The following is a 20,527-nucleotide window of genomic DNA, read 5'->3' on the forward strand; positions in this document are numbered from 1 at the left end:
TGAGGGTGTTCAAACAAAGCCTGGCTGGGGCACTTAGTGCTGTGGTCTGGTTGATTGGGCAAGGCTGAGTGCTAGGTTGTTCTGCCTGAGCTTGGAGCTCTCTTCCAACCTGCCTGATTCTATGTGAGACTCCTCCAGAGCCACAAAGCTCCAAGGGCTGATGAGATGGTGCAACCCTGCAGACCTCTAGGGTATAACCTGTCAGGTTAAATGCTTTGGGGAGCTATTGATGGAAGCACGTGGGGGGGGGTTGATCCCATTTGGGGGAAGCTAGGAATAATTTCTGCCTAGAGATGGCTTTTAACTCTCTCATGCAGTGAAGGTTCAGGAGTAGCTGCTCCACGCCTAGGCTCTCAAGTGTTTGCAAACTGTTTACGTGGCTGTTGGCACTGCTTGTAGCAAGATTTCCCCCTCCTTTCTCTTCAGAGCAAAAAGGTGTCCACATGCAAACCTGAAACGTTGCACTACTTGCATGTCAGACCTGCCTTTTCATTTCCTTCCCCCAGTGGTCCAGCTTGAGTGTGTTGTGGAGCTCAAATGTGCCTTTCTTTCCGTGCAAGATGATGGTAACTTGACATTCCTGGGATCTTGCCTCTACAGATGAATGTCCATCTGCCATGTCTGATAGATTTGTTGTATTACCAAGTATCAAATCTGCTCTTCTCTCTTTTTTTTTTGTACAAATTTCTAGGAATAAACTTGGGCAAAAAGTAGTAGTGGCCTGCTCTTGGTCTCCTTGGTGTTGCTGTGATGTGTGGCCTGAGTTGTTTGGTGTGAGGTGGGAAGGTGTCAGTCTCTCTGCCCCCATTTACCCTTTATCCATCACTTGGAAATTCCTGCCTTCCAGTTTGTTCACCTCAACAGGAGCCAGCAGTGTGCCCAGCTGCTCAAGAAGGCCAATGGCATCCTGGCCTGCATCAGGAAGAGTGTGACCAGCAGGACCAGGGATTCATTCTGCTTCTGTACTCAGCGCTGGTCAGGTCACACCTTGGGTGCTGTGTCCAGTTCTGGGCACTCAATTGAAGAAAGATGTTGAGGTGTTGGAAGGTGTCCAGAGAATAGCAGCAAGGCTGGGGAGGGGCCTGGAGCAGAGCCCTGTGAGGAGAGGCTGAGGGAGCTGGGGGTGTGCAGCCTGCAGCAGAGGAGGCTCAGGGCAGAGCTGATTGCTCTCTGTAACTACCTGAAGGGAGGTTGTGGCCAGGTTGGAGCTGGTCTCTTCTGCCAGGCACCCAGGGACAGAATAAGAGGACACAGCCTCAAACTGTGCCAGGGTAGGTTTAGTCTGGATGTCAGGAGGAAGTTCTTCCCAGCAAGAGTGATTGGCATTGGAATGGGCTGCCCAGGGAGTGGTGGAGTCATCATCCCTGAAGGTGTGCAAGAGGAGCCTGGGTGAGGCACTTAGTGCCATGGTTTAGTTAATTAGAAGGCTTAGGTGATAGGCTGGGCTTGAGCTTAGAGGTCTCTTTCAACCTGGTGGATTCTGTGACAAACCTCTTTCTCCTTCCCTGGAGATTTTCAGGACCCCCCTGGATGTGTCCCTGCTTTGGCAGAGTGTTTGGACTCAGTCTTCAAAGGTCCCTTCCAACTTCTAGGATTCTATGGCTGATTGATGCTGTGACTGATTGATTCAAGCAATCATCAAATCCTTCTGCACACTTCTGGGCTCCCCAGATCAGCAGAGGCAAGGACCTGATGGAGAGCCAGCAGGTGAGGGAGGTGATTCTGCCCCTCTGCTGAGACCCCACCTGGACTACTGCAGCCAGTTCTGCAGCCAGTTCTGCAGCCTCTGTTACAAGAAGAATCTGGAGGTGCTGGAAGGTGTCCAGAGAAGGGCCATGAGGGTGAGCAGAGGGCTGGAGCTGCTCTGCTATGGAGACAGACTGAGAGTTGAGGCTGTTCAGTCTGGAGAGAAGGCTTCAAGGAGACCTTATTGTGGCCTTGGAGTATCTGAGAGGGGCTGCAAGAAAGCTGGGGAGGGACTTTTTGGAGTGTGAGGGAGTGACAGGACTGAGGGGAAATGGAGCAAAGCTAAAGGTGGGGAGAGTCAGATTGGATGTTAGGAAGAAGCTCTTCAGCAGGAGAGTGTGAGACACTGGCACAGGTAGCCCAAGGAGGTGTTGGAAGCCTCATCCCTGGAGGTGTTTCAGGCCAGGCTGGATGTGACTGTGAGCAGCCTGCTCTGGTGTGAGGTGTCCCTGACCATGGCAGGGGGTTGGAGCTGGCTGATCCTCGAGGTCCCTTCCAGCTCTGGCAGTCCTGCAATTCCATGATTGGGAGTCTTTGTGGGCTTAGGCCTGGGTTTTGCCTCTTTGTACAGAGCTAAGTTAGCCTACACCTGTGGGCCTCCTTCCCTGAGCAGATATGGAAATCTCATGTCCCACTGCTCCTTTGGGCTTTGTTGCTGCCTGGCACCCAAGGAGCAGGATCCTGGTCCTCAGCTGAGGCTGGCTCTGGCCAGGCTGCTCTAGGGTAGGGTGTCCCTGCCCATGGCAGGGGGGTTGGAACTGGATGCTCCTTGTGGTCCCTTCCAACCCTGATTGGTTCTATGAGTCTGTGAAATCCTTCCAGCTCTTATCAGAGCTCTCAGCTGCCTTCTGCTGGAGGTGTGAAGTGCTCCAGAAATAGCCCAGGTTGCTCTAAAGTTCATGTGGACTCTTTTAGTAACAAGGGAGGGTTTAACCTGGGGTCTGTTGGGCTGGGACTTTGGTCTATCAGTGCTGGCTGACTTTCACAGGCTGACACTGCTGTTCCTCAAGGTGAGGGCCAAACTTACTCTGCTCTTTTCAGTCTTGGTTAATAGAGCTTCAAAGTGTCCTGCTCCAGAAGATAAAGCTCACGTGTTGCTTGCTTCCCCTTTTCCTTGCCTTAGTGAGAATGATTTGCTCCTCTGATTTCTGCGAGCAAACATTCAGCCTGGGTTTCCAGTGCCTGCTCTAGGACTGCACAAAAAGCCTCTGCTCAAACCACTTCTGACAGTCTGTGCCCTGATAAGGCACTGGAAGCCACACTTGGCATGAGCAGAGGAAGGTCACTCCTTGCAGAGCTTGTTCCAAGCAGTGCTTACAATGATCAGGTTTTCCATCAAAGCACAGCAGCTGCTTGCAAATCCAAACCCTACAGCAGAGGGGAGGGAATTAAGTAATATTTTAGTAAGAGATCCTGCAAAAGCCTGCACTAATGAATGCTCCAAGGGCAAGGTCCTGCAGCTGGGTTGGAGCAATCCCAAGCACAACTGCAGGCTGGGCAGTGCCTGGCTGGAGAGCAGCCCTGAGCAGAGGGACTTGGGGGTGCTGCTGGAGGAGAAGCTCAGCAGGAGCCAGCAGTGTGCACTTGCAGCCCAGAGAGCCAAGCAGAGCCTGGGCTGCAGCAGCAGCAGTGTGGCCAGCAGGGCCAGGGAGGGGATTCTGCCCCTCTGCTCTGCTCTGCTGAGAGCCCACCTGGAGTCCTGCATCCAGCCCTGGAGCCCCTGGGACAAGAGGGCTGTGGAGATGCTGGAGAGTGTCCAGAGCAGGGCCAGGAGGATGCTCAGAGGCTGCAGCAGCTCTGCTGTGAGCACAGCCTGAAAGAGTTGGGGCTGTGCAGGCTGGAGCAGAGGAGGCTCCCAGGGGACCTTCTTGTGGCCTTCCAGCATCTGAAGGGGGCTCCAAAAAAGCTGGGGAGGGACTTTTGAGGCCGTGAGGGAGTGTCAGGAGTGGGGGGGATGTGGGATGTAGGAGCAGTTGCTTTGCAATAAATACGTAAGCGACTTGAACCCAGCGGGTGAAGATGTTGTGTCCTTGTTGTGCAGCTGTGTAGAAGAAACATAGTAATAAACAGTCATAGATCTATCTTAGAATCAGCTGTATCCTGGCCTACAAGGACGATGCCTCCTTAGCTGGTTATACTGAGTGCTGCCTTTGTTTATTCAATATTCAACATGCCTTTGTACTCAGTAACGAATATGCCTTAAGCACAAAATACGTAGCAAGGTGTAGCATGGACCAATTGGAAATTAACATGTAATTCTGATGGAATCCTGTAACAGCCTGCTGAAATAGTCTAAGAGCCTTCTGATTGATGCATTAAACGGCTTACATATGCAGTCTATGCTGGATTCCCTAAGTCCTTGTTCCTCAGCTTCAGCAGCAGCCAGCGTGCAAACAGCGACACCTAGCGACAGGGGGACTGGAGCACAGGTGGAGGTGGGGAGAGTGAGGCTGGAGGTGAGGAGGAGGTTGTTGAGCAGGAGAGTGGTGAGAGGCTGGAATGGGTTGCCCAGGGAGGTGGTTGAGGCCCCATGGCTGGAGGTGTTTGAGGCCAGGCTGGCTGAGGCTGTGTGCAGCCTGCTCTAGGGTAGGGTGTCCCTGGGCATGGCAGGGGGTTGGGACTGGCTGCTCCTTGTGCTCCCTTCCAACTCTGACTGAGTCTATGATGGGTTCTGTAGTTATCTGCAGTGTTGGGTCAAAGATTGGACTGGGTGATCATAGAATGGTCTGGGTTAGAAGGGAGCTCCAAAGCTCAGCCAGTCCAACCCCCTCCCCAGTCAGCAGGGACATCCTCAACTAGGTCAGTTCACCCACAGCCCTCTCCAGCTTCACCTTCAATATCTCCAGGGACGAAGCCTCAACCACCTCCCCAGGCAACCTGTTGTAGGGTTCCAGCACCCTCCTGGTGCAGAACTTGTTCCTCACATCCAATCTCAATCTGCTCTGCTCTACTTCCAAGCCATTGCCCTCATCCTGTCCCTACAGGCCTTTGCAAACAGTCTCTCTGCAGCCTTCTTGTAGCCCCCTTCAGGTCCTGGCAGGCTGCTCTTAGGTCTGCCTGGAGCCTTCCCTTCTCCAGGTTGAAGCTCCCTCAGCCTGTGCTCACAGCAGAGCTGCTCCAAGCCCCTGATCACTTTCCTGTCCCTCCTCTGCACCTGCTCCATCAGATCCATGTCCTTGCTGTGTTGAGGGCTCCAGAGCTGGATGCAGCATTCCAGGTGAGGTCTCCCCAGAGCAGATCCAAGTGGCAGAATCACCTCTCTGCACCTGCAGGCAGAGCTGCTTTGGCTGCAGCCCAGGCTGCCAGTGGCTTTCTGGGCCAGCTTGCTTTGAGACCCTCCTTAATTAAAGTCATATAATGGGAACGGAGCCATTGGCGGTGTAAGCAGAGGCTGGGATTTGGTTTTGTGCTTGGAAGCAGAGCAAGGTCTAACCCAGTGAGTGAAGAAAAAGATGGAGAGAGGACTTGCTGCCCTCGTGAGGTGCCTGCCAGGGACTCCATGAGAAGGGAAAACACAAAGCATCTTAGGGAGATGCCAATGAAACACCCAGGAACCCAGACTGGAATAACCTTGCCTGAGGAGGAGGTGCAGAGCAGAAAGGGAAGCATTTGTGCCAGGGCAGGTCTGGGCTGGATGTGAGGAGGAAGTTGTTGGCAGAGAGAGTGATTGGCACTGGAATGGGCTGCCCAGGGAGGTGGTGGAGTGGCCGTGGCTGGAGGTGTTGAAGCCAAGCCTGGCTGGGGCACTTAGTGCCATGGTCTGGTTGGTTGGGCAGGACTGGGTGCTAGGCTGGGCTGGCTGAGCTTGGAGCTCTCTTCTTGCCTCAACTTTTATCAGGGGAAGTTTTTGGCTGGATATTGAGAAAAAAAATCTTTCCTGCAAGAGTGGTCAGGCCTTGGAACAGGCTGCCCAGGGAGGTGGTGGAGTCACCATCCCTGGAGGTGTTCAAAAACCACTTAGACATGGCACTCTGGGACGTGGTTTAGTGAGCATGGTGGAGTTGGCTTGGTGGTTGGAATCTATGGTCTTAAAGGTCTTTTCCAACCAAAGCAGCTCTCTGAGTCTGTTACATAATAGTGGTTTGATGATCTATGGAGGTCCCTTCCAACCCCCAGCAGCCTGCAATCCTGTGACCCTTTGGGGCTTGAAGTAATGAGTGAATTAATAAGGATCATTGGATTCTTTCAACCAGAGCATTTGCAAGCAGCAGCAGGGCAGGGCTGTGTCTTCTTTCATCCCTGCTTGATGGAAGGTGACTTGGAGCAGTAATGCTGTAGCAGCACCAGCAAGCTCTGCTGTATGCATGGCATTACCTAGGACCCTCTGTAATTTACTGCTGCCCAAGGAAATGGTCATTTGAATTTGCTAACCACGTGAACAGGCCACCTGCAGCATTGCTGAAAGATCATAGTGTGCCATTTATTACATCTCAGTGGATGTTCCTGGAGCTGATGAGCATAAAATGTGGAATTCCACCCATCTGCTGCAGTAAGTGCATGGATGCACACATCTCTCCCACCTCCATGTGAAGAACTTCCTGCTCATGCAGGAGAACAGAATGTCAGGGGCTGGAAAGGACCTTGAAAGCTCTTCCAGTCCAAGCACCCTGCCAGAGCAGGATCACCTACAGCAGATCACACAGGAACAGAGCCAGGCAGGTCTGCAATATCTCCACAGCCTCCCTGGGCAGCCTGTTCAAGGCTTCTGGCACCCTCACAGGGAAAAAAATTCTTCCTTATGTTTCCATGAGGCTTAAATTCCACCCAGTGCCCCTTGGGCTGGCACTGGACATCACCCAGCAGAGCCTGGTTCCATCCTCTGGGCTCTCACCCTGCACATGAATGAGGCCATCCCCCAGGCTGCACTTCTCCAGGCTACACAGCCCCAGCTCAGCTCCCTCAGGCTCTCCTCCTCCATTCCCTTCACCATTTCTGTGGCTCAGTGCTTCACTCTCTCCAGCAGTTCTTTCAGCTCCTTCTTGAACTGGAGGTGAGGCAGAACTGGACACAATCTTCAGATACAGCCTCAGCAGGACAGAGTAGAAGGGGAGGAGAACCTCTCTGGACCTGCTAACCACAGCCCTTCTAATCCACCCCAGGTTGGCATTGGGCTTCTTGACCAGCAGAGCACATTGCTGGCTCATGCTCAACCTCCCATCCAGAGAGACCCCCAGGTCCTTTTCCCCTTCACTGCTCTCCAACAGGTCAGTCCCCAGCCTAAAGAGGAAAATAGGAGGAAAAGAGGACAGGAGGAAAGGATGAAAATAGACATGAGGAAAGGAAGAAAGAGGACAAAAGGAAAGGAAGAAAAGAGAACAGGAAGGAAGGAAGGAAGGAAGGAAGGAAGGAAGGAAGGAAGGAAGGAAGGAAGGAAGGAAGGAAGGAAGGAAGGAAGGAAGGAAGATGAAAAGTGGATAGGAGGAAAGGAAGAAAAGAGGACAGGAGGAAAGGATGAAAATAGACATGAGGAAAGAAAGAAAATAGGACAAAAGGAAAGGAAGAGAAGAGAACATGAGGAAAGGAAGAAAACAGGACCAGAGGAAAGGATGAAAATAGACATGAGAAAGGAAGAAAAGAAGACAGAAGGAAAGGATGAAAATAGACATGAGTAAAGGAAGAAAGAGGACAAAAGGAAAGGAAGAAAAGAGAACAGGAAGGAAGGAAGGAAGGAAGGAAGGAAGGAAGGAAGGAAGGAAGGAAGGAAGGAAGGAAGGAAGGAGGAAAGGATGAAAAGTGGATAGGAGGAAAGGAAGAAAAGAGGACAGGAGAAAAGGATGCAAAGTGAACAGGAGGAAAGGATGGAAAGTGGACAGGAGAAAAGGATGCAAAGAGGACAGGAGGAAAGGCAGAAAAGAGGACAGGAGAAAAGGATGCAAAGTGAACAGGAGGAAAGGATGGAAAGTGGACAGGAGAAAAGGATGCAAAGAGGACAGGAGGAAAGGCAGAAAAGAGGACAGGAGGAAAGGAAGAAAAGTGAACAGGAGGAAAGGATGGAAAGTGGACATGAGAAAAGGAAGGAAAGTGGACAGGAGGAAAGGAAGAAAAGAGGACAGGAGGAAAGGAAGAAAAGTGGACAGGAAGAAAAGTGGATATGAGGAAATGATGAAAATAGACATGAGGAAAGGAAGAAAGAGGACAGGAGAAAGGAAGAGAAGTGGACACGAGGAAAGGAGGAAAAAAGGACAGGAAGGCAGGAGCAGGAGAGGAGGACAGGGCTTGCAAGCCCTGCACGCCCCGCTCAGCCTCCCGGGCCGGTGGGAACAGGCATTTCCAGTGGCACAGCCGCGCTGGGGACAGGCGCAGCGGCGCTGCCGCCGGGCAGGTGGGCTGGGTGTTCCCGGGTGTTCGCGGCGGTGCGGAGAGGTGTCCCGGCACAGCCTGTGCTGCGCCCCGGCAGCGGCATGGGGACAGGAGTCTCCCGAGCAGCCGCCTACGCCGCGCCGGTGCTGCAGGGCGCTGCCAGGCCGGGCTGGGTGCGGGGACAGGACTGGCGCTCCTGGTGCTGCGTGGTACGTGGGGAGGGTGCCAGCCTGCTGGGGGTGCTCCTTCTGGGGGAGCTGGATGCTCGGGTGTTGTCTGCGTGGGATGGCGGTGGGCAGGTTGGTGTGATGTGGGGTACATGGTGTGATGTGGGGAAGGAGGAGGTGATGTGGGGCAGATGGATGTGATGTTGCAGAGGAGGTGATGTGGGGCAGGTTGGTGTGATGTGGGGTACATGGTGTGATGTGGGGAAGGAGGAGGTGATGTGGGGCAGATGGATGTGATGTTGCAGAGGAGGTGATGTGGGGCAGGTCGGTGTGATGTGGGGTACATGGTGTGATGTGGGGCAGATGGATGTGATGTTGCAGAGGAGGTGATGTGGGGTACATGGTGTGATGTGGGGAAGGAGGAGGTGATGTGGGGCAGATGGATGTGATGTTGCAGAGGAGGAGATGCCAGACTGTATGGTCCCGCCCTGGCAGGGGGGTTGGACTGGACGATCTCCTTGGATCCCTTCCAGCCCCTGACATCCTGGGAGCCTGTACAGCTGTCGGCTGCGATGTCGAACAGGCTGGTGAGATGTAAGGCAGACAGACATCATGTGGGACAGGTTGGCTTACAGGCAGGGCAGCCTGGCACGATTGTTCTTCACAGAGAGAGTGGTTGGCATTGGAATGGGCTGCCCAGGGAGGTGGTGGAGCCGCCGTCCCCGGAGGGGCTCAAGAAAAACCTGGCTGAGGCACTCAGTGCCATGGTCTGGTTGACTGGCTAGGGCTGGGCGATAGATTGGAGTGGATGAGCTTGGAGGTCTCTTCCATCCGGGTCGATATGGGGCGGGCAGCCGTTCCGTGAGCCTGCGGCTGAGGGAGCGCACCCCACGGGGGAGCTCAGCCGCGGGCGCCCCTGGGCCGTGTCCGGGCCGCGGCTGCCGCCGGGCCGCTCGCGTTGCCATGGCAGCAGCGCCCCCGGCCCCGACCCCGGCCCCGCCCCGGCCCCACCCCCGCCCCCAGCCCCGCCTCCGGCCCCGCCCCGCCAAATATTTTCGTCCCACCACGTGACCAAAACAGCTTTTCCTCCTCCCCCTCCCCACACACACGTGACGGAGCGCGAGCGAAGTCAATCAAATCCGCTTTCGCCCAATCGTCTGCCGCTCCTTCAGAATCGTCCCGCCTTCCGGAAGTCGACCCTCCAATGGGCGATGGGTCCCGTTCCAACGGTTTGACAGAGGGGAATTAAGTGACGTTCTTCTCAGCCAATGGCTTGTGAAGAGCGCACCCGGGGTCCCGCCTCGGCTGAGCGCTGGCCAATGACCGGCCCGGACGCCCCCTACCGCCCGCCCCCCAGCACTGCGGTAATATGGCTCCGTAGCCAGCGGCCCGGGTCGGAGCTGCTGCCGCCATTAACCCCTCGGTGCCCGGCGGCAGCGGTGGCGGCGGGGGGCGAGCGGCCCGCAGTGCTCATGCTCGGGCGCTGCAGCCGTTCCCCGGCCGTTGCCCTGCCGTGAGGATGAGCTCGGTCGCCGTCCCCGCCGCCTTACCCCCTGGCTCCGCCACCCGGGCCTTGCATGTGGAGCTGCCCTCGCAGCAGGTAGGACGGGCCCCGGGTAGAAAGGGGTGACCTGGAGGCGGCCCTGGTTTGGGATGGGGGAGGCACTGGGTCCTATAGAGGATGCTCTCGGCACTGGAAGGTGTCCTGAGGTACAGGCGTTTGCTCCCTGATGTGTAGGATGCTGTGGGGTGAGGAAGAGGTGCTCCTGAGGTATGGGGTGCCCTGAGTTGTGGAGGAGGTGCTCCTGAAGGTGCTGGATGCTTGAAAGGGGATGCTTCCTTGGGCAGAGGTGTGTCCTGAGGCAAGAGGGGTTCCCTGTGAGGTGAGGGGTTGCCTGAGAGGTGAAAGAGGTCGCTTCCTGGGGGCTATGAGGGCACCGAAGCGTAAGGGGTGAGGCTCTGAGGTGTCCTGAGGAGTAGGAAGGCTGCTGCCTGAGATGTGGAGTCCCCCGAGAGCTAAAGAAGGTGCTCCTTAGGGTGGAGGGTACCCTGAGGTGTGGTGGAGCGCACCCTGACTGCCCTGAAGTGGAAGGGAGATGCCCCCTGAGCTCTGGGGTCCTCCGAGAGGCAGGGAGGCTGCTTCCTGAGGTGGGAGGTGCCCTGGGGTGAAAGAGGAGAGATGTCTCTGAAGTTTGGGGTGGTCTAGGGTGTAGAGGTGTTATGGAAGAGGAGTGCTCTCTGAGGCGAAGAGGGGGTGCTGCCGTGGGTGCGGGGTGCCCTGAGGTGAGGAGTTAGAGAGATGCTCCCTGAGGTGTAAGGGGGAAGGTCCCTCCAGGTGTGAGGCTGCCCGAGGCAGGGTTCCTGCACTGATGAAATGAAGGTCCGTGAGGTAAGCGGGTTTGAGCCCCTTCCTCTTGCTCTGGTAGGGAGATGAGAAGGTGAGGTCCCCTTTACATGGGGGAGGGGTCTGTGTGCCTCTTCTGGCAGTACTGGAGAGTCAAGGGGTGAGGGGGTGAGCTTCCTCTTCCTGAAAGGCTGCTTCTGTGCTTACAGAGATGCTGGGTGCAGGCAACAGCTGTGCACTTGCAGCATGGATAAGACCCAGATAAATCAGCTCTAAGCTTGGGTGAGGTGGGAGCAGCTGGGGGGTGCCCTCTCCTCTCCCGCTGTGCCTTTTGATGGGCGGGGTGGGCGAGCACGCTTGAAAACGAGGCTGTTCTGAACAGTGGGGAAATGTTCCATCCCCATCACATCCTTCCTTCAGCTAACTCTGTGGTTTTTCCTGTTTGCTGGTAGTTGGCTTTTGGTTTACTGGGCAACCGTCCCATTGTTTTAATGCTGGAGAGCATTAGGAGCAAGGTTATGTGAGGAAGTCGAGGCTCTGCGGGAGGGGTTAGCAATCCCTACCAGACTCGGTCTGTGCCCTTTCCCCTCTTGCATGCAGTGACTTTTATTGTCCAGGAGTGGTGCTGGCCATGGGGAGGAGGGGGAATAATTCCCTAACAAAGGCATTTCTAAAGCAAGGGATACTCCAAGATGTGAGTCTGTGCTCAAAGTTTTGCTTTATTGCCTTGGTGCAGTCAATGTTACTGAGTAGACTTTGGCTACATCTTAGCAGCTGTGAAAAGGAAGAGTTAGTAGAGAAAAAATCAATAGGTGCCAACTTGAAATGATGCCCTAACTGTTCCTCAGCTAAACGTGGCTTACCAGGCATCCACTTCTGGGCAAAGCCAGGGGGGAGTGAAGATGGCTCTTAAATAAGGTATGGAGCTTATTTTGACAGCAAATGCTTGCCTGTGCTTTGGCAGTGAGCATAAACACGAGCACTGCTCAGGATCAACTTTACAGGGAGCAGTGGATCCTTCAGGACATCAAATGTGGCCTTCTGCCTGCTGAACTTTTGGGTTTATTCTTTCCTAGGCTTGGGCAAGAACCAAGCAAAGAAATGCTGCAGGGAGGAGCTTTAGTTATTAGTTGCTGGATGGGAAGGGCGACGAGGCTGGGGAGAGGCCTTGAGCACAGCCCTACGAGGAGAGGCTGAGGGAGCTGGGATTGGTTAGCCTGGAGAAGAGGAGGCTCAGGGGTGACCTTATTGCTGTCTACAACTACCTGAGGGGTGGTTGTGGCCAGGAGGAGGTTGCTCTCTTCTTTCAGGTGGCCAGCACCAGAACAAGAGGACACAGCCTCAGGCTGTGCCAGGGGAAATTTAGGCTGGAGGTGAGGAGAAAGTTCTTCCCTGAGAGAGTCATTGGACACTGGAATGGGCTGCCCGGGGAGGTGGTGGAGTCGCCGTCCCTGGAGCTGTTCAAGGCAGGACTGGACGTGGCACTTGGTGCCATGGTCTGGCCTTGAGCTCTGTGGTAAAGGGTTGGACTTGATGATCTGTGAGGTCTCTTCCAACCTTGGTGATACTGTGACACTGTGGTACTGTGATTTCATTTGTGAAAGTGAGACCAAAACACAGGCTGCTTTTTATTTTCCTAGGAGCAGAAACTTCTGTAGGAGTTTGTAGGAGCAGAATCTGACTCATCAATTATAGGACGTTCCAGTCGAGTAAATATTTAGTTTAAGCTAGTGGGATGTTTGTAGGGGGTGCTGAAGACATGGTACTGTAAGTGCAAGGCTGTGACAAAGTCTGAGGTATTGTTTTGCTGTGTGCTCTGCAAACAGCAGGACCCTGTGCTGAGGCCTCTGTGTCAGGGCTTGCAATCAAATCGAGATGCTCCGAGGCAGATAAGGAATCCTCCTCTTTCCCTGTGTTATCTGAGCTTCAAAGTCTCTTCCTGGCTTGCAACATACCTTGTAGAGGCGAATCAGTCTGTGGATGTTTTGCTGCAGGACGATGAAAAAGAAGGGAAAAGTCTTTCCAGTCTGTTGCAGTGCTTCTGTCATGCAAAAATCTGGCTACTCTGAGTGTAGCTCTGATGCTCCATCAGGCAAGGGAATTGTTTGCTACCTGCCAGCACAGAAATCGACTCGGAGATTTGTTCTAGTAGGCAGTTTCCTCTGGAACACCCAGTGCTGTGTTTTTTTGCCTGTAAGGATGAGAGGAAGATGGTCTGAGTCATGGCTATAAATCTCTCTAAAGATCAGGTTCTCAAATGTGAACTTAAAGGGAGTGTTTTCAGCAGCTGCAGTGACTTTTCTAACTGAAGTGTTGAGGGTGTAATTTGGGTCTAGTCTAGATTTAATTGTGCCACTGAACTTCACACTGATTGGAAAACCAATCTCCTGCTATTAGACACTTTTGCAGGAGTGAAAAGTTGTGTCCAAAACCTTTTTACCAGTGGGACCACACTTCTGTCAGGCTGATCTGCCCCACAGATGCCTTCTGTTGTTATATTCTGCTTTGCAAGTGGGAGAAATGGAGGGACACGGCTGTAAAGGAACTCATCTGCTTAAGCATAACATTCCTATTTGTATCCCTAAGTGATTGTGCCAGGACATAGTTTTCTTTTGCTGGAAGTGAGCCTAACAGAACTGAAAACGTGCTGGGAAATAATTACCTTATAAAAGCAGAGATTCTTGAGCATTTTCTCTTCCTAGTCTCTTGATGTAAGAAAAACAGGAGTGGCATCCCAAGTCAAATGCTCCAACTTCTCAGTCCTGTCGTTTTCACAGCATAACACAGTCCCACAATTGTCAGGGTTGGAAGGGACCCCAGGGATCATCTAATTCCACCTCCCCTGCCATGAGCAGGGACACCCTCCACTAGTTCAGGTTTTAAGCAGCTCAAAGCAGGAGGAGAGGTGGTGGGGTGAAGCCAAACCTTTCAGCTTTCTATGCTAGATGGAAGGAGCAGGAGGGAAAAAATGCAGTATTGAGAAGGAGAGCAAGTCATGCTGCAGTCAAATGATCTGTTGAATGTTGCTCTGCTAATTGCTGACCAAAACAGCTGTTGTGTGGTTGTCTAGAGACAGGAAAGCACATATTTATGGGCTCCAGAAGCAGGGCCTCCAGCACTTGCAGCTCTTGTGCTGAGATTGATGAACTCTTAATGTCAATTCCAGCATTAGTGAGAGTGAAGCTTTAAAAAGAACTGTGAGGTAGACCTGCAGGCTTGAATTGGAGCTCCTGCTCTGCTGATGCATGGTTTGTAGTGAGTGAATAAGGGAGAAAAAGAAGACATCTTTTCTTTTTTTGTTTTGAACCAAAATACTTTCAATCAGTCAGTGGTTAAGACACTAGATCAGATCCATGGCCACAGACTGAAGCATCCCTGTTGCTAAGATGTTGAACCAGGGCATCAGTAAACTGGTGGAGAAGAGGAAGACCTCTTAGAAATGATGGTGGCCAGTGGTTGATGGAGGGATTCTGCCACTCTGCTCTGCTGAGATCCCACCTGCAGTACTGGGTCCAGCTCTGGGTCCCCCAGCACAAGAAACATATGGACCTGTTGGACTGGTTCCAGAGGAGGCCACAAACATCATGTGAGGGCTGGAAGCCCACTGCTGTAAAGACAGGCTGAAGAGAGTTGGGTTTTCTTCAGCCCAGAGAAGAGAAGGCTCTGGGGACACCTTAGAACAGCTTTTCAGTATTCAAAGGGGGCCTACAGGAAAGCTGCAGTGGAACATTTTAGCAAGGCCTGTAGTAACAGCACAAGGGGTGATGGTTTTAAAGAGGGAACATCAGACTAGATAGAAGAAAGACTGTTTTAATAATGAGGATGGTGAAACTCTGTTCTGGGTTGCCCAGAAAGGTGGTAGATGCCTTATCATAGAATCAGTCAAGGTTGGAAGGGACCACAAGGATCATCCAGTTCCAACCCCCCTGCCATGGGGTTTCCCTAGAAACATTCCTGCTCAGGTTGAATGAAGCTCTGAGCCACCTGAGCTAGTTGAACATGTTAGAATCGTAGAATCATCCAGGTTGGAAGAGACCTCCAGGATCATCCAGTCCAACCTATCCTCCAGCCCTATCCAGTCAACCAGACCATGGCACTAAGTGCCTCAGCCAGGCTTTTCTTGAACACCCCCAGGGATGGTGACTCCACCACCTCCCTGGGCAGCCCATTCCAATGCTTACTGCAGTGGAGTTGGTCTAGGTAATGTCTAAACATTCTTCCAACCCCAGACATTCTGTGAAAACAGCTAGAACCATGACAAAAATGTTCCTTCCTAATGTGTTTTGATCAAGATGGAGACAGAAGCAAAAAGGAAACAAACCCCAATGCAGATTCCAGCATAGTAGAGGAGTTGTTAAGTTGTAAGTGTAACAGCTTAGCACTGCTGTGACTTGACTGATTAGGCAAAGTATTTCAAGCACTGGTTTGACTGTGCACCAACTGCAGGGGACTGTTCACCAGCTGGTTGCATCTCTGCCACCAGTCTTTGCCAGGTGTATTCTAAAAGGTTTGATCTCATGTTCCTGATTCTCTGGAAGGTGTCCAGGGAAGGGCAACAAAGCTGGTGAAAGGCCTGGAACACAAACCCTATGAGGAGAGGCTGAGGGAGCTGGGGGTGTGCAGCCTGCAGAAGAGGAGGCTCAGGGCAGAGCTCATTGCTGTCTAAAACTACCTGAAGGGAGGCTGTAGCCAGGTGGGGTTGGGCTCTGCTGCCATGCAACCAGTAATAGAAGAAGAGGACACAGTCTCACGTTGTGCCAGGGCAGGTCTAGGCTGGATGTGAGGAGGAAGTTGTTGGCAGAGAGAGTGATTGGCATTGGAATGGGCTGCCAGGGAGGTGGTGGAGTCTCCATCCCTGGAGGTGTTGAAGCCAAGCCTGGCTGAGGCACTTAGTGCCATGGTCTAGTTCATTGGCCAGGGCTGGGTGAAAGGTTGGACCAGATGATGTTGATTCTATGATTCTACTGGCAAGTTGGATGATCTGTTGCAAAAAACTCTCTTCTGAAGGCTATCTATGGCTTACTTCCAAATTGCAGGGGGAAGACAATGTGATGTTTAGTCTGTACATGAGGCAGTCCTGTAATGAGACCACAGATCAGCTCCATCAAGGTCTGGTTTTTCCCAGGCAGTTGTTCAACTCCTGGAGCCATATCACTGATACTTTGATATAAGCAATTTTCTGCTCCCTGGAGCTTACTTGGGTATATTTCAGAGATCCTAGGGCATACAGTAGGGATCTTTTTCATCACAAGTTTTAGTTTCAGTTCCATATTGGTCAACTGTGTTTCAGTGGTGATGTCAGCAGTGGGTTTCCAAGGTGAAAATCAAAGATTTATTGCTTGGGAGGGAGTTGAACATGCTCTGGTAAATATGAACATGGTAGTAAGGAGGGAAGGGGTAAACTGTGCCAGTGTGCACAGCTGTGACTAGTGCTGGACCAAAGTCCAGGTGACCCAATATTGTCTCTCTCACTTCCATGTCCTGTTGGATGGTGAAAGTTTCTGTGGGAAGGAACAGCAATGAGCTTTCAGCCACAGACATCAGAAGTAGGTGTGGGAAGGAACAGCAATGAGCTTTCAGCCACAGACATCAAAAGCAGGTGTTCAGAGCAGAACAGTTTGTGGAACTCCCCAACTTCCCTGTAGCTTCCATTCACTTTCAGCCTGGGCTTCATGAAAAAACAGGTGGAGTTTGATGGAGTTTTTGGGAGCCCAAGAGCAGTACTTAGCAAGCAGGACTCCTGGGACTTCCATGTGAGCTTAATTAACCCTGGGAGCACTTTAGCTCATATAGTATGGGACAGAGGTTTGAGAAAAGGACAAAGGACCTGAGGTGGTTCCGTGATGAGCCATGTGATGGTCCTCAGCAAACTGCAGAGCATCACCTTTGTTTCTACTTAGCACTGATACAGGCTTGTCAGACTAGATTCATATTGGTTTTGTGAAACCCATGGGGACATTTCCAGGGGCTGGGTCAGTGTCACATGGCCAAGATATCACAGTATCATCAGGTTGGAAGAGACCTCACAGATCATCAACTCCAACCCTTTGCTCCCATCCCACCACCACTCAAACAATGGCTTATCCCCATCCTAAACCTGTTTGAGGCCCTTTGCTTTCAATACTGATGATGGAAATCTTATTCAGGAACTGAAAAACTTCTTCCAGCCAAGCAAGTTCTGAAGTAGTAAGAAGAAACTCCACTCCCCCCCTCCAAAAAAAATCAACATTGAACATGAAATAATAAAGGCAGCAGAGGCATTTCCAACTAGATCAGGTTCCTCAGAACCCCATCCAGCCTGACCTTCAGTAAGTGTCTAGCTGCAGAAGATGATATTTTAAGCAGAAGTACTGAAAGATTACTCCAAGCCTTTGAATGTCTTTGCTATGGACACTGAAAAATATCTTTTTCAGGTTTCCACTATAGGCTGGGGACTGAGTGGCTGGAGAGCAGCCAGGAGGAAAGGGACCTGGGGGTACTGATAGACAGTAAGCTGAAGATGAGCCAGCAGTGTGCCCAGGTGGCCAAGAGAGCCAATGGCATCCTGGCCTGCATCAGGAACAGTGTGGCCAGTAGGACAAGGGAGGTTATTCTTCTCCTGTACTCAGCACTGGTCAGACCACACCTTGAGTGCTGTGTCCAGTTCTGGGCCCCTCAATTCAAGAAGGATGTTGAGGTGCTGGAGCATGTCCAGAGAAGGGCAACAAAGCTGGTGAGGGGCCTGGAACACAAACCCTATGAGGAGAGGTTGAGGGAGCTGGGCCTGTTTAGCCTGGAGAAGAGGAGGCTCAGGGGTGATCTTATTACTGTCTACAGCTACCTGAAGGGACATTGTAGCCAGGTGGGGGTTGGCCTCTTCTGCCAGGCAAGCAGCAATAGAACAAGGGGACACAGTCTCAAGTTGTGCCAGGGTAGGTATAGGCTGGATATTAGGAAGAAGTTCTTCCCAGAGAGAGTGATTGGCATTGGAATGGGCTGCCCAGGGAGGTGGTGGAGGCACTGTCCCTGGGGGTCTTCAAGAAAAGCCAGGATGAGGCACTTAGTGCCATGGTCTGGTTGATTGGATAGGGCTGGGTGCTAGGTTGGGCTGGATGATCTTGGAGGTCTCTTCCAACCTGGTTGATTCTATGATTCCATGAGCCTTGCTAGAAAGAAATGAGAAGCTGATTGCAAGATCTATAGATATCTCACTGATGACCTGGAAGTGAAGCTTCATCTGTACTGTAAAGTTTCTTGTGCAGGAAATTGTTCCATCGAGCTGCAGCTCAAGGAATTCCTGGAGGAATTCTCCTTCTCTGGAGCCTTTCAAGACCTGTCTGGATGTGTCCCTCTGTGATCTGTGTTAGCTAGTGTTGTCCTGCTCTGGCAGGGGGGTTGGACTGGATGATCTCCTTGGGTCCCTTCCATCCTGTGAATTATATATTCTAAACAACTAATAGCTTTGGAGCTTTGGGGATTTTAGTCACAGCAAGAGCTTAACATAAATGCTTCAGATAGTTGTGTTCTCAGGGTGCAGAGGAATGAAAGGCCTGAGTGAAGTGAACTTTTGAAAGTACTTCTGGGAAGAACTTCCCAGGAATAAAAAAAGGAAGGTTTTTTTTTTCTAGATTGAGGGTATTTCTGGATTCCAGAAATAAACAAACCCAGATTTTCAGCACTCAGAAGTGACAGTCCAACACATTTGGTGCATTATGGAATTGTTAAGGTTGCAAGAGACCTCCCAAGATCATCAGTTCCAACCATTGACCTTTCACTGCCAAGTGCACCACTAAACCATGTCCCCAGGCACCACATCTGCATGTGTTTTGAGCACTTCCAGAGGCAGTGACTCCACCACCTCCCTGGACAGCCAGTTCCAGGGCTTAACCATTCATTGAGTGAAGAAATGTTTCCTAATATCTGGCTGAAACCTCCACTGGTGCAACTTGATGTCATTTCTTCTTGTCCTGGTCCTTGCTTTCTGGAAGAAGAGATTGAGCTTGAGCTCACCACAGCCTGCTTTCAGGGAGTTGCAGAAGGCAAAAAGGTTGTCCCTCACCTCCTGTTCTCCTGAATAAACACCCCCAGTTCCCTCAGCAGCTCCTCATATGATTTGTGCTCTAGACCCTTCACCAGGTTTGTTGCCTTTATTTAGACATACTCCAGAGTTACAAAGATGCTGAAGGGGCTGGAGCTGTGCCCTGTCAGGAGAGGCTGAGGCCCTGGGACTGTTTGCTCTGGTGAAGAGAAGGCTTAGAGGGGATCTAATCAATGCTTGTAAATATCTGAGGGCTGGGGGTCAAGGGGGAGGGGACAGACTCTGCTCAGTTGTGCCCTGGGACAGGAGAAGGGGCAATGGATGTAAGTTACAGCACAGGGAGTTCCACCTCAGCATGAGGAAGAGCTTCTTTACTGTAAGGGTCTCAGAGCACTGGCACAGGCTGCACAGAGAGGTTGTGAAGTCTCCTCTGGAGACTTTTCAGCCCTGTCTGGATGTGTTTTTGTGTGACCTAACCATAGATTCTGTGGCCCTGCTCTGGCAGGGAGGGATGGACTTGATGATATTTGGAGGTCCCTTCTAACCCCTAACATCCTGTGCTCCAGCCTCTCAATATCCTCCTTAGAGTCCTAGAATCTTTGAGTCCATGACCATGAAATCATGTCCTGAAGTGCCATGTCTACACATTTTTTGAACACATCCAGGGAGGATGACTCCACCACCTCCCTTGGGCAGCCTTCTTGGAGTGAGTGGCCCAAAACTGAACCCAGAATTTGAGGTGCACTTTTAGCAGTCCAGGTACAGGGGCATGAGATCCCCTAGCCTTAGGATCTCTAAGTACTTGAGATGATCAAAGTGATTTGAGATAGAGGAACATGAGAAGACTCTGAATGAAGCAGAGCAAGGCTAAAATTTCATAGTTACTTTCTTTAAAGGTACAAATCACTCTTAACTTGAGGAAGGTAGCTGAAATGGGAGATGCAAAGTGTGCTGGCAGTTGTTTGAGAGGTCTTGTGCATGGGAGAAGTGAAGACAGCTGCTCCATGGGCTCAGGGCTGCATCCAAAGTCCTTTTAGAGCTAGAAGAGTGTGAAAAGAGCACTTAATCATAGAATCAACCAGGTTGGAAGAGACCTCCAAGATCATCCAGTCCAACCTAGCACCCAGCCCTATGTATTTTTTTATTCAGTGGAATATATAACAGTATAAAAGACTAACTCTTAAATATTTGACTTCCTCTTTGCTGCTAAATATGCTGGGGGGAATCAGAACAGTGGATGGAAAGTGTCAGATTTGAATATGGCTTTCACTTCTCCTTGGCTTTAAATGACAAGTAGAGAGGGAAGTGCTGCTGCAGTAAGCAAACACTGTGACACAGAGCATGGACCTGGTGCTCTTACACAGACTTCCAGGGAGATGTGGTTTGGAAGGTCATGAAGCTCAGCAAGGCCAAGTGCAAGGTCCTGCACCTGGGTTGCAGCAATCCCAAGCAGAAATAGAGGTTGAGTGGAGAATGGCTCAAGAGCAGGCTGTGGGAGAAGGACTTGTGGGTGTCAGCTGGTGAAAAACTGAACATGAGCCAGCAATGGTCATTGGCAGCCCAGAAGGCAACCATATGCTGGGCTGCATCCAGGAGAGCAGCAGGACTGGGTGGGGATTCTGCCCCTCTGCTCTGGTGAGACCCTACCTGGAACACTGCCTCCAGTTCTGGGGCCCCCAGCACAATAAGGTCATGGAACTGCTGCAGTGGGTCCAGAGGAGGCCACAAAGATGCTCTGAGTGCTGCAGCAGCTCTGCTATGAGGACAGGCTGAGAGAGCTGAGGCTCTGCAGTCTGGAGAAGAGAAGGCTTCAAGGAGACCTTTTAGTGGCCCTTCAGTATCTGAAAGGGGACCTAAGGGTTCCACAGCTCTCTCTCCAGAGGAGACTCTACAGCCTCTCTGGGCAGCCTGCTCCAAGGTTCTGTCACCCTCACACCAAAGAAGGTTTTCCTC

The 20,527-nt window shown here is 51.9% G+C and overlaps 1 protein-coding gene across 2 annotated transcripts in view; it reads left to right on the top strand.

Annotated features, from left to right (window-relative positions):
• Nucleotides 1-9,570: 9,570 nt before the first annotated feature.
• The window catches only part of UVRAG (UV radiation resistance associated), a 140,636-nt gene continuing 129,679 nt past the window's right edge, over nucleotides 9,571-20,527 (top strand). For both annotated transcript variants that reach the window (XM_064144217.1, XM_064144218.1), the window contains exon 1: nucleotides 9,571-9,813. In XM_064144217.1, the coding sequence (XP_064000287.1) occupies nucleotides 9,733-9,813 (81 nt within the window). In that variant the 5' untranslated portion in view covers nucleotides 9,571-9,732. The remainder of the gene's footprint in view (nucleotides 9,814-20,527) is intronic.

Source organism: Pogoniulus pusillus, chromosome 6, assembly GCF_015220805.1.
Source record: "Pogoniulus pusillus isolate bPogPus1 chromosome 6, bPogPus1.pri, whole genome shotgun sequence".
Lineage (NCBI taxonomy): Eukaryota > Metazoa > Chordata > Aves > Piciformes > Lybiidae > Pogoniulus > Pogoniulus pusillus.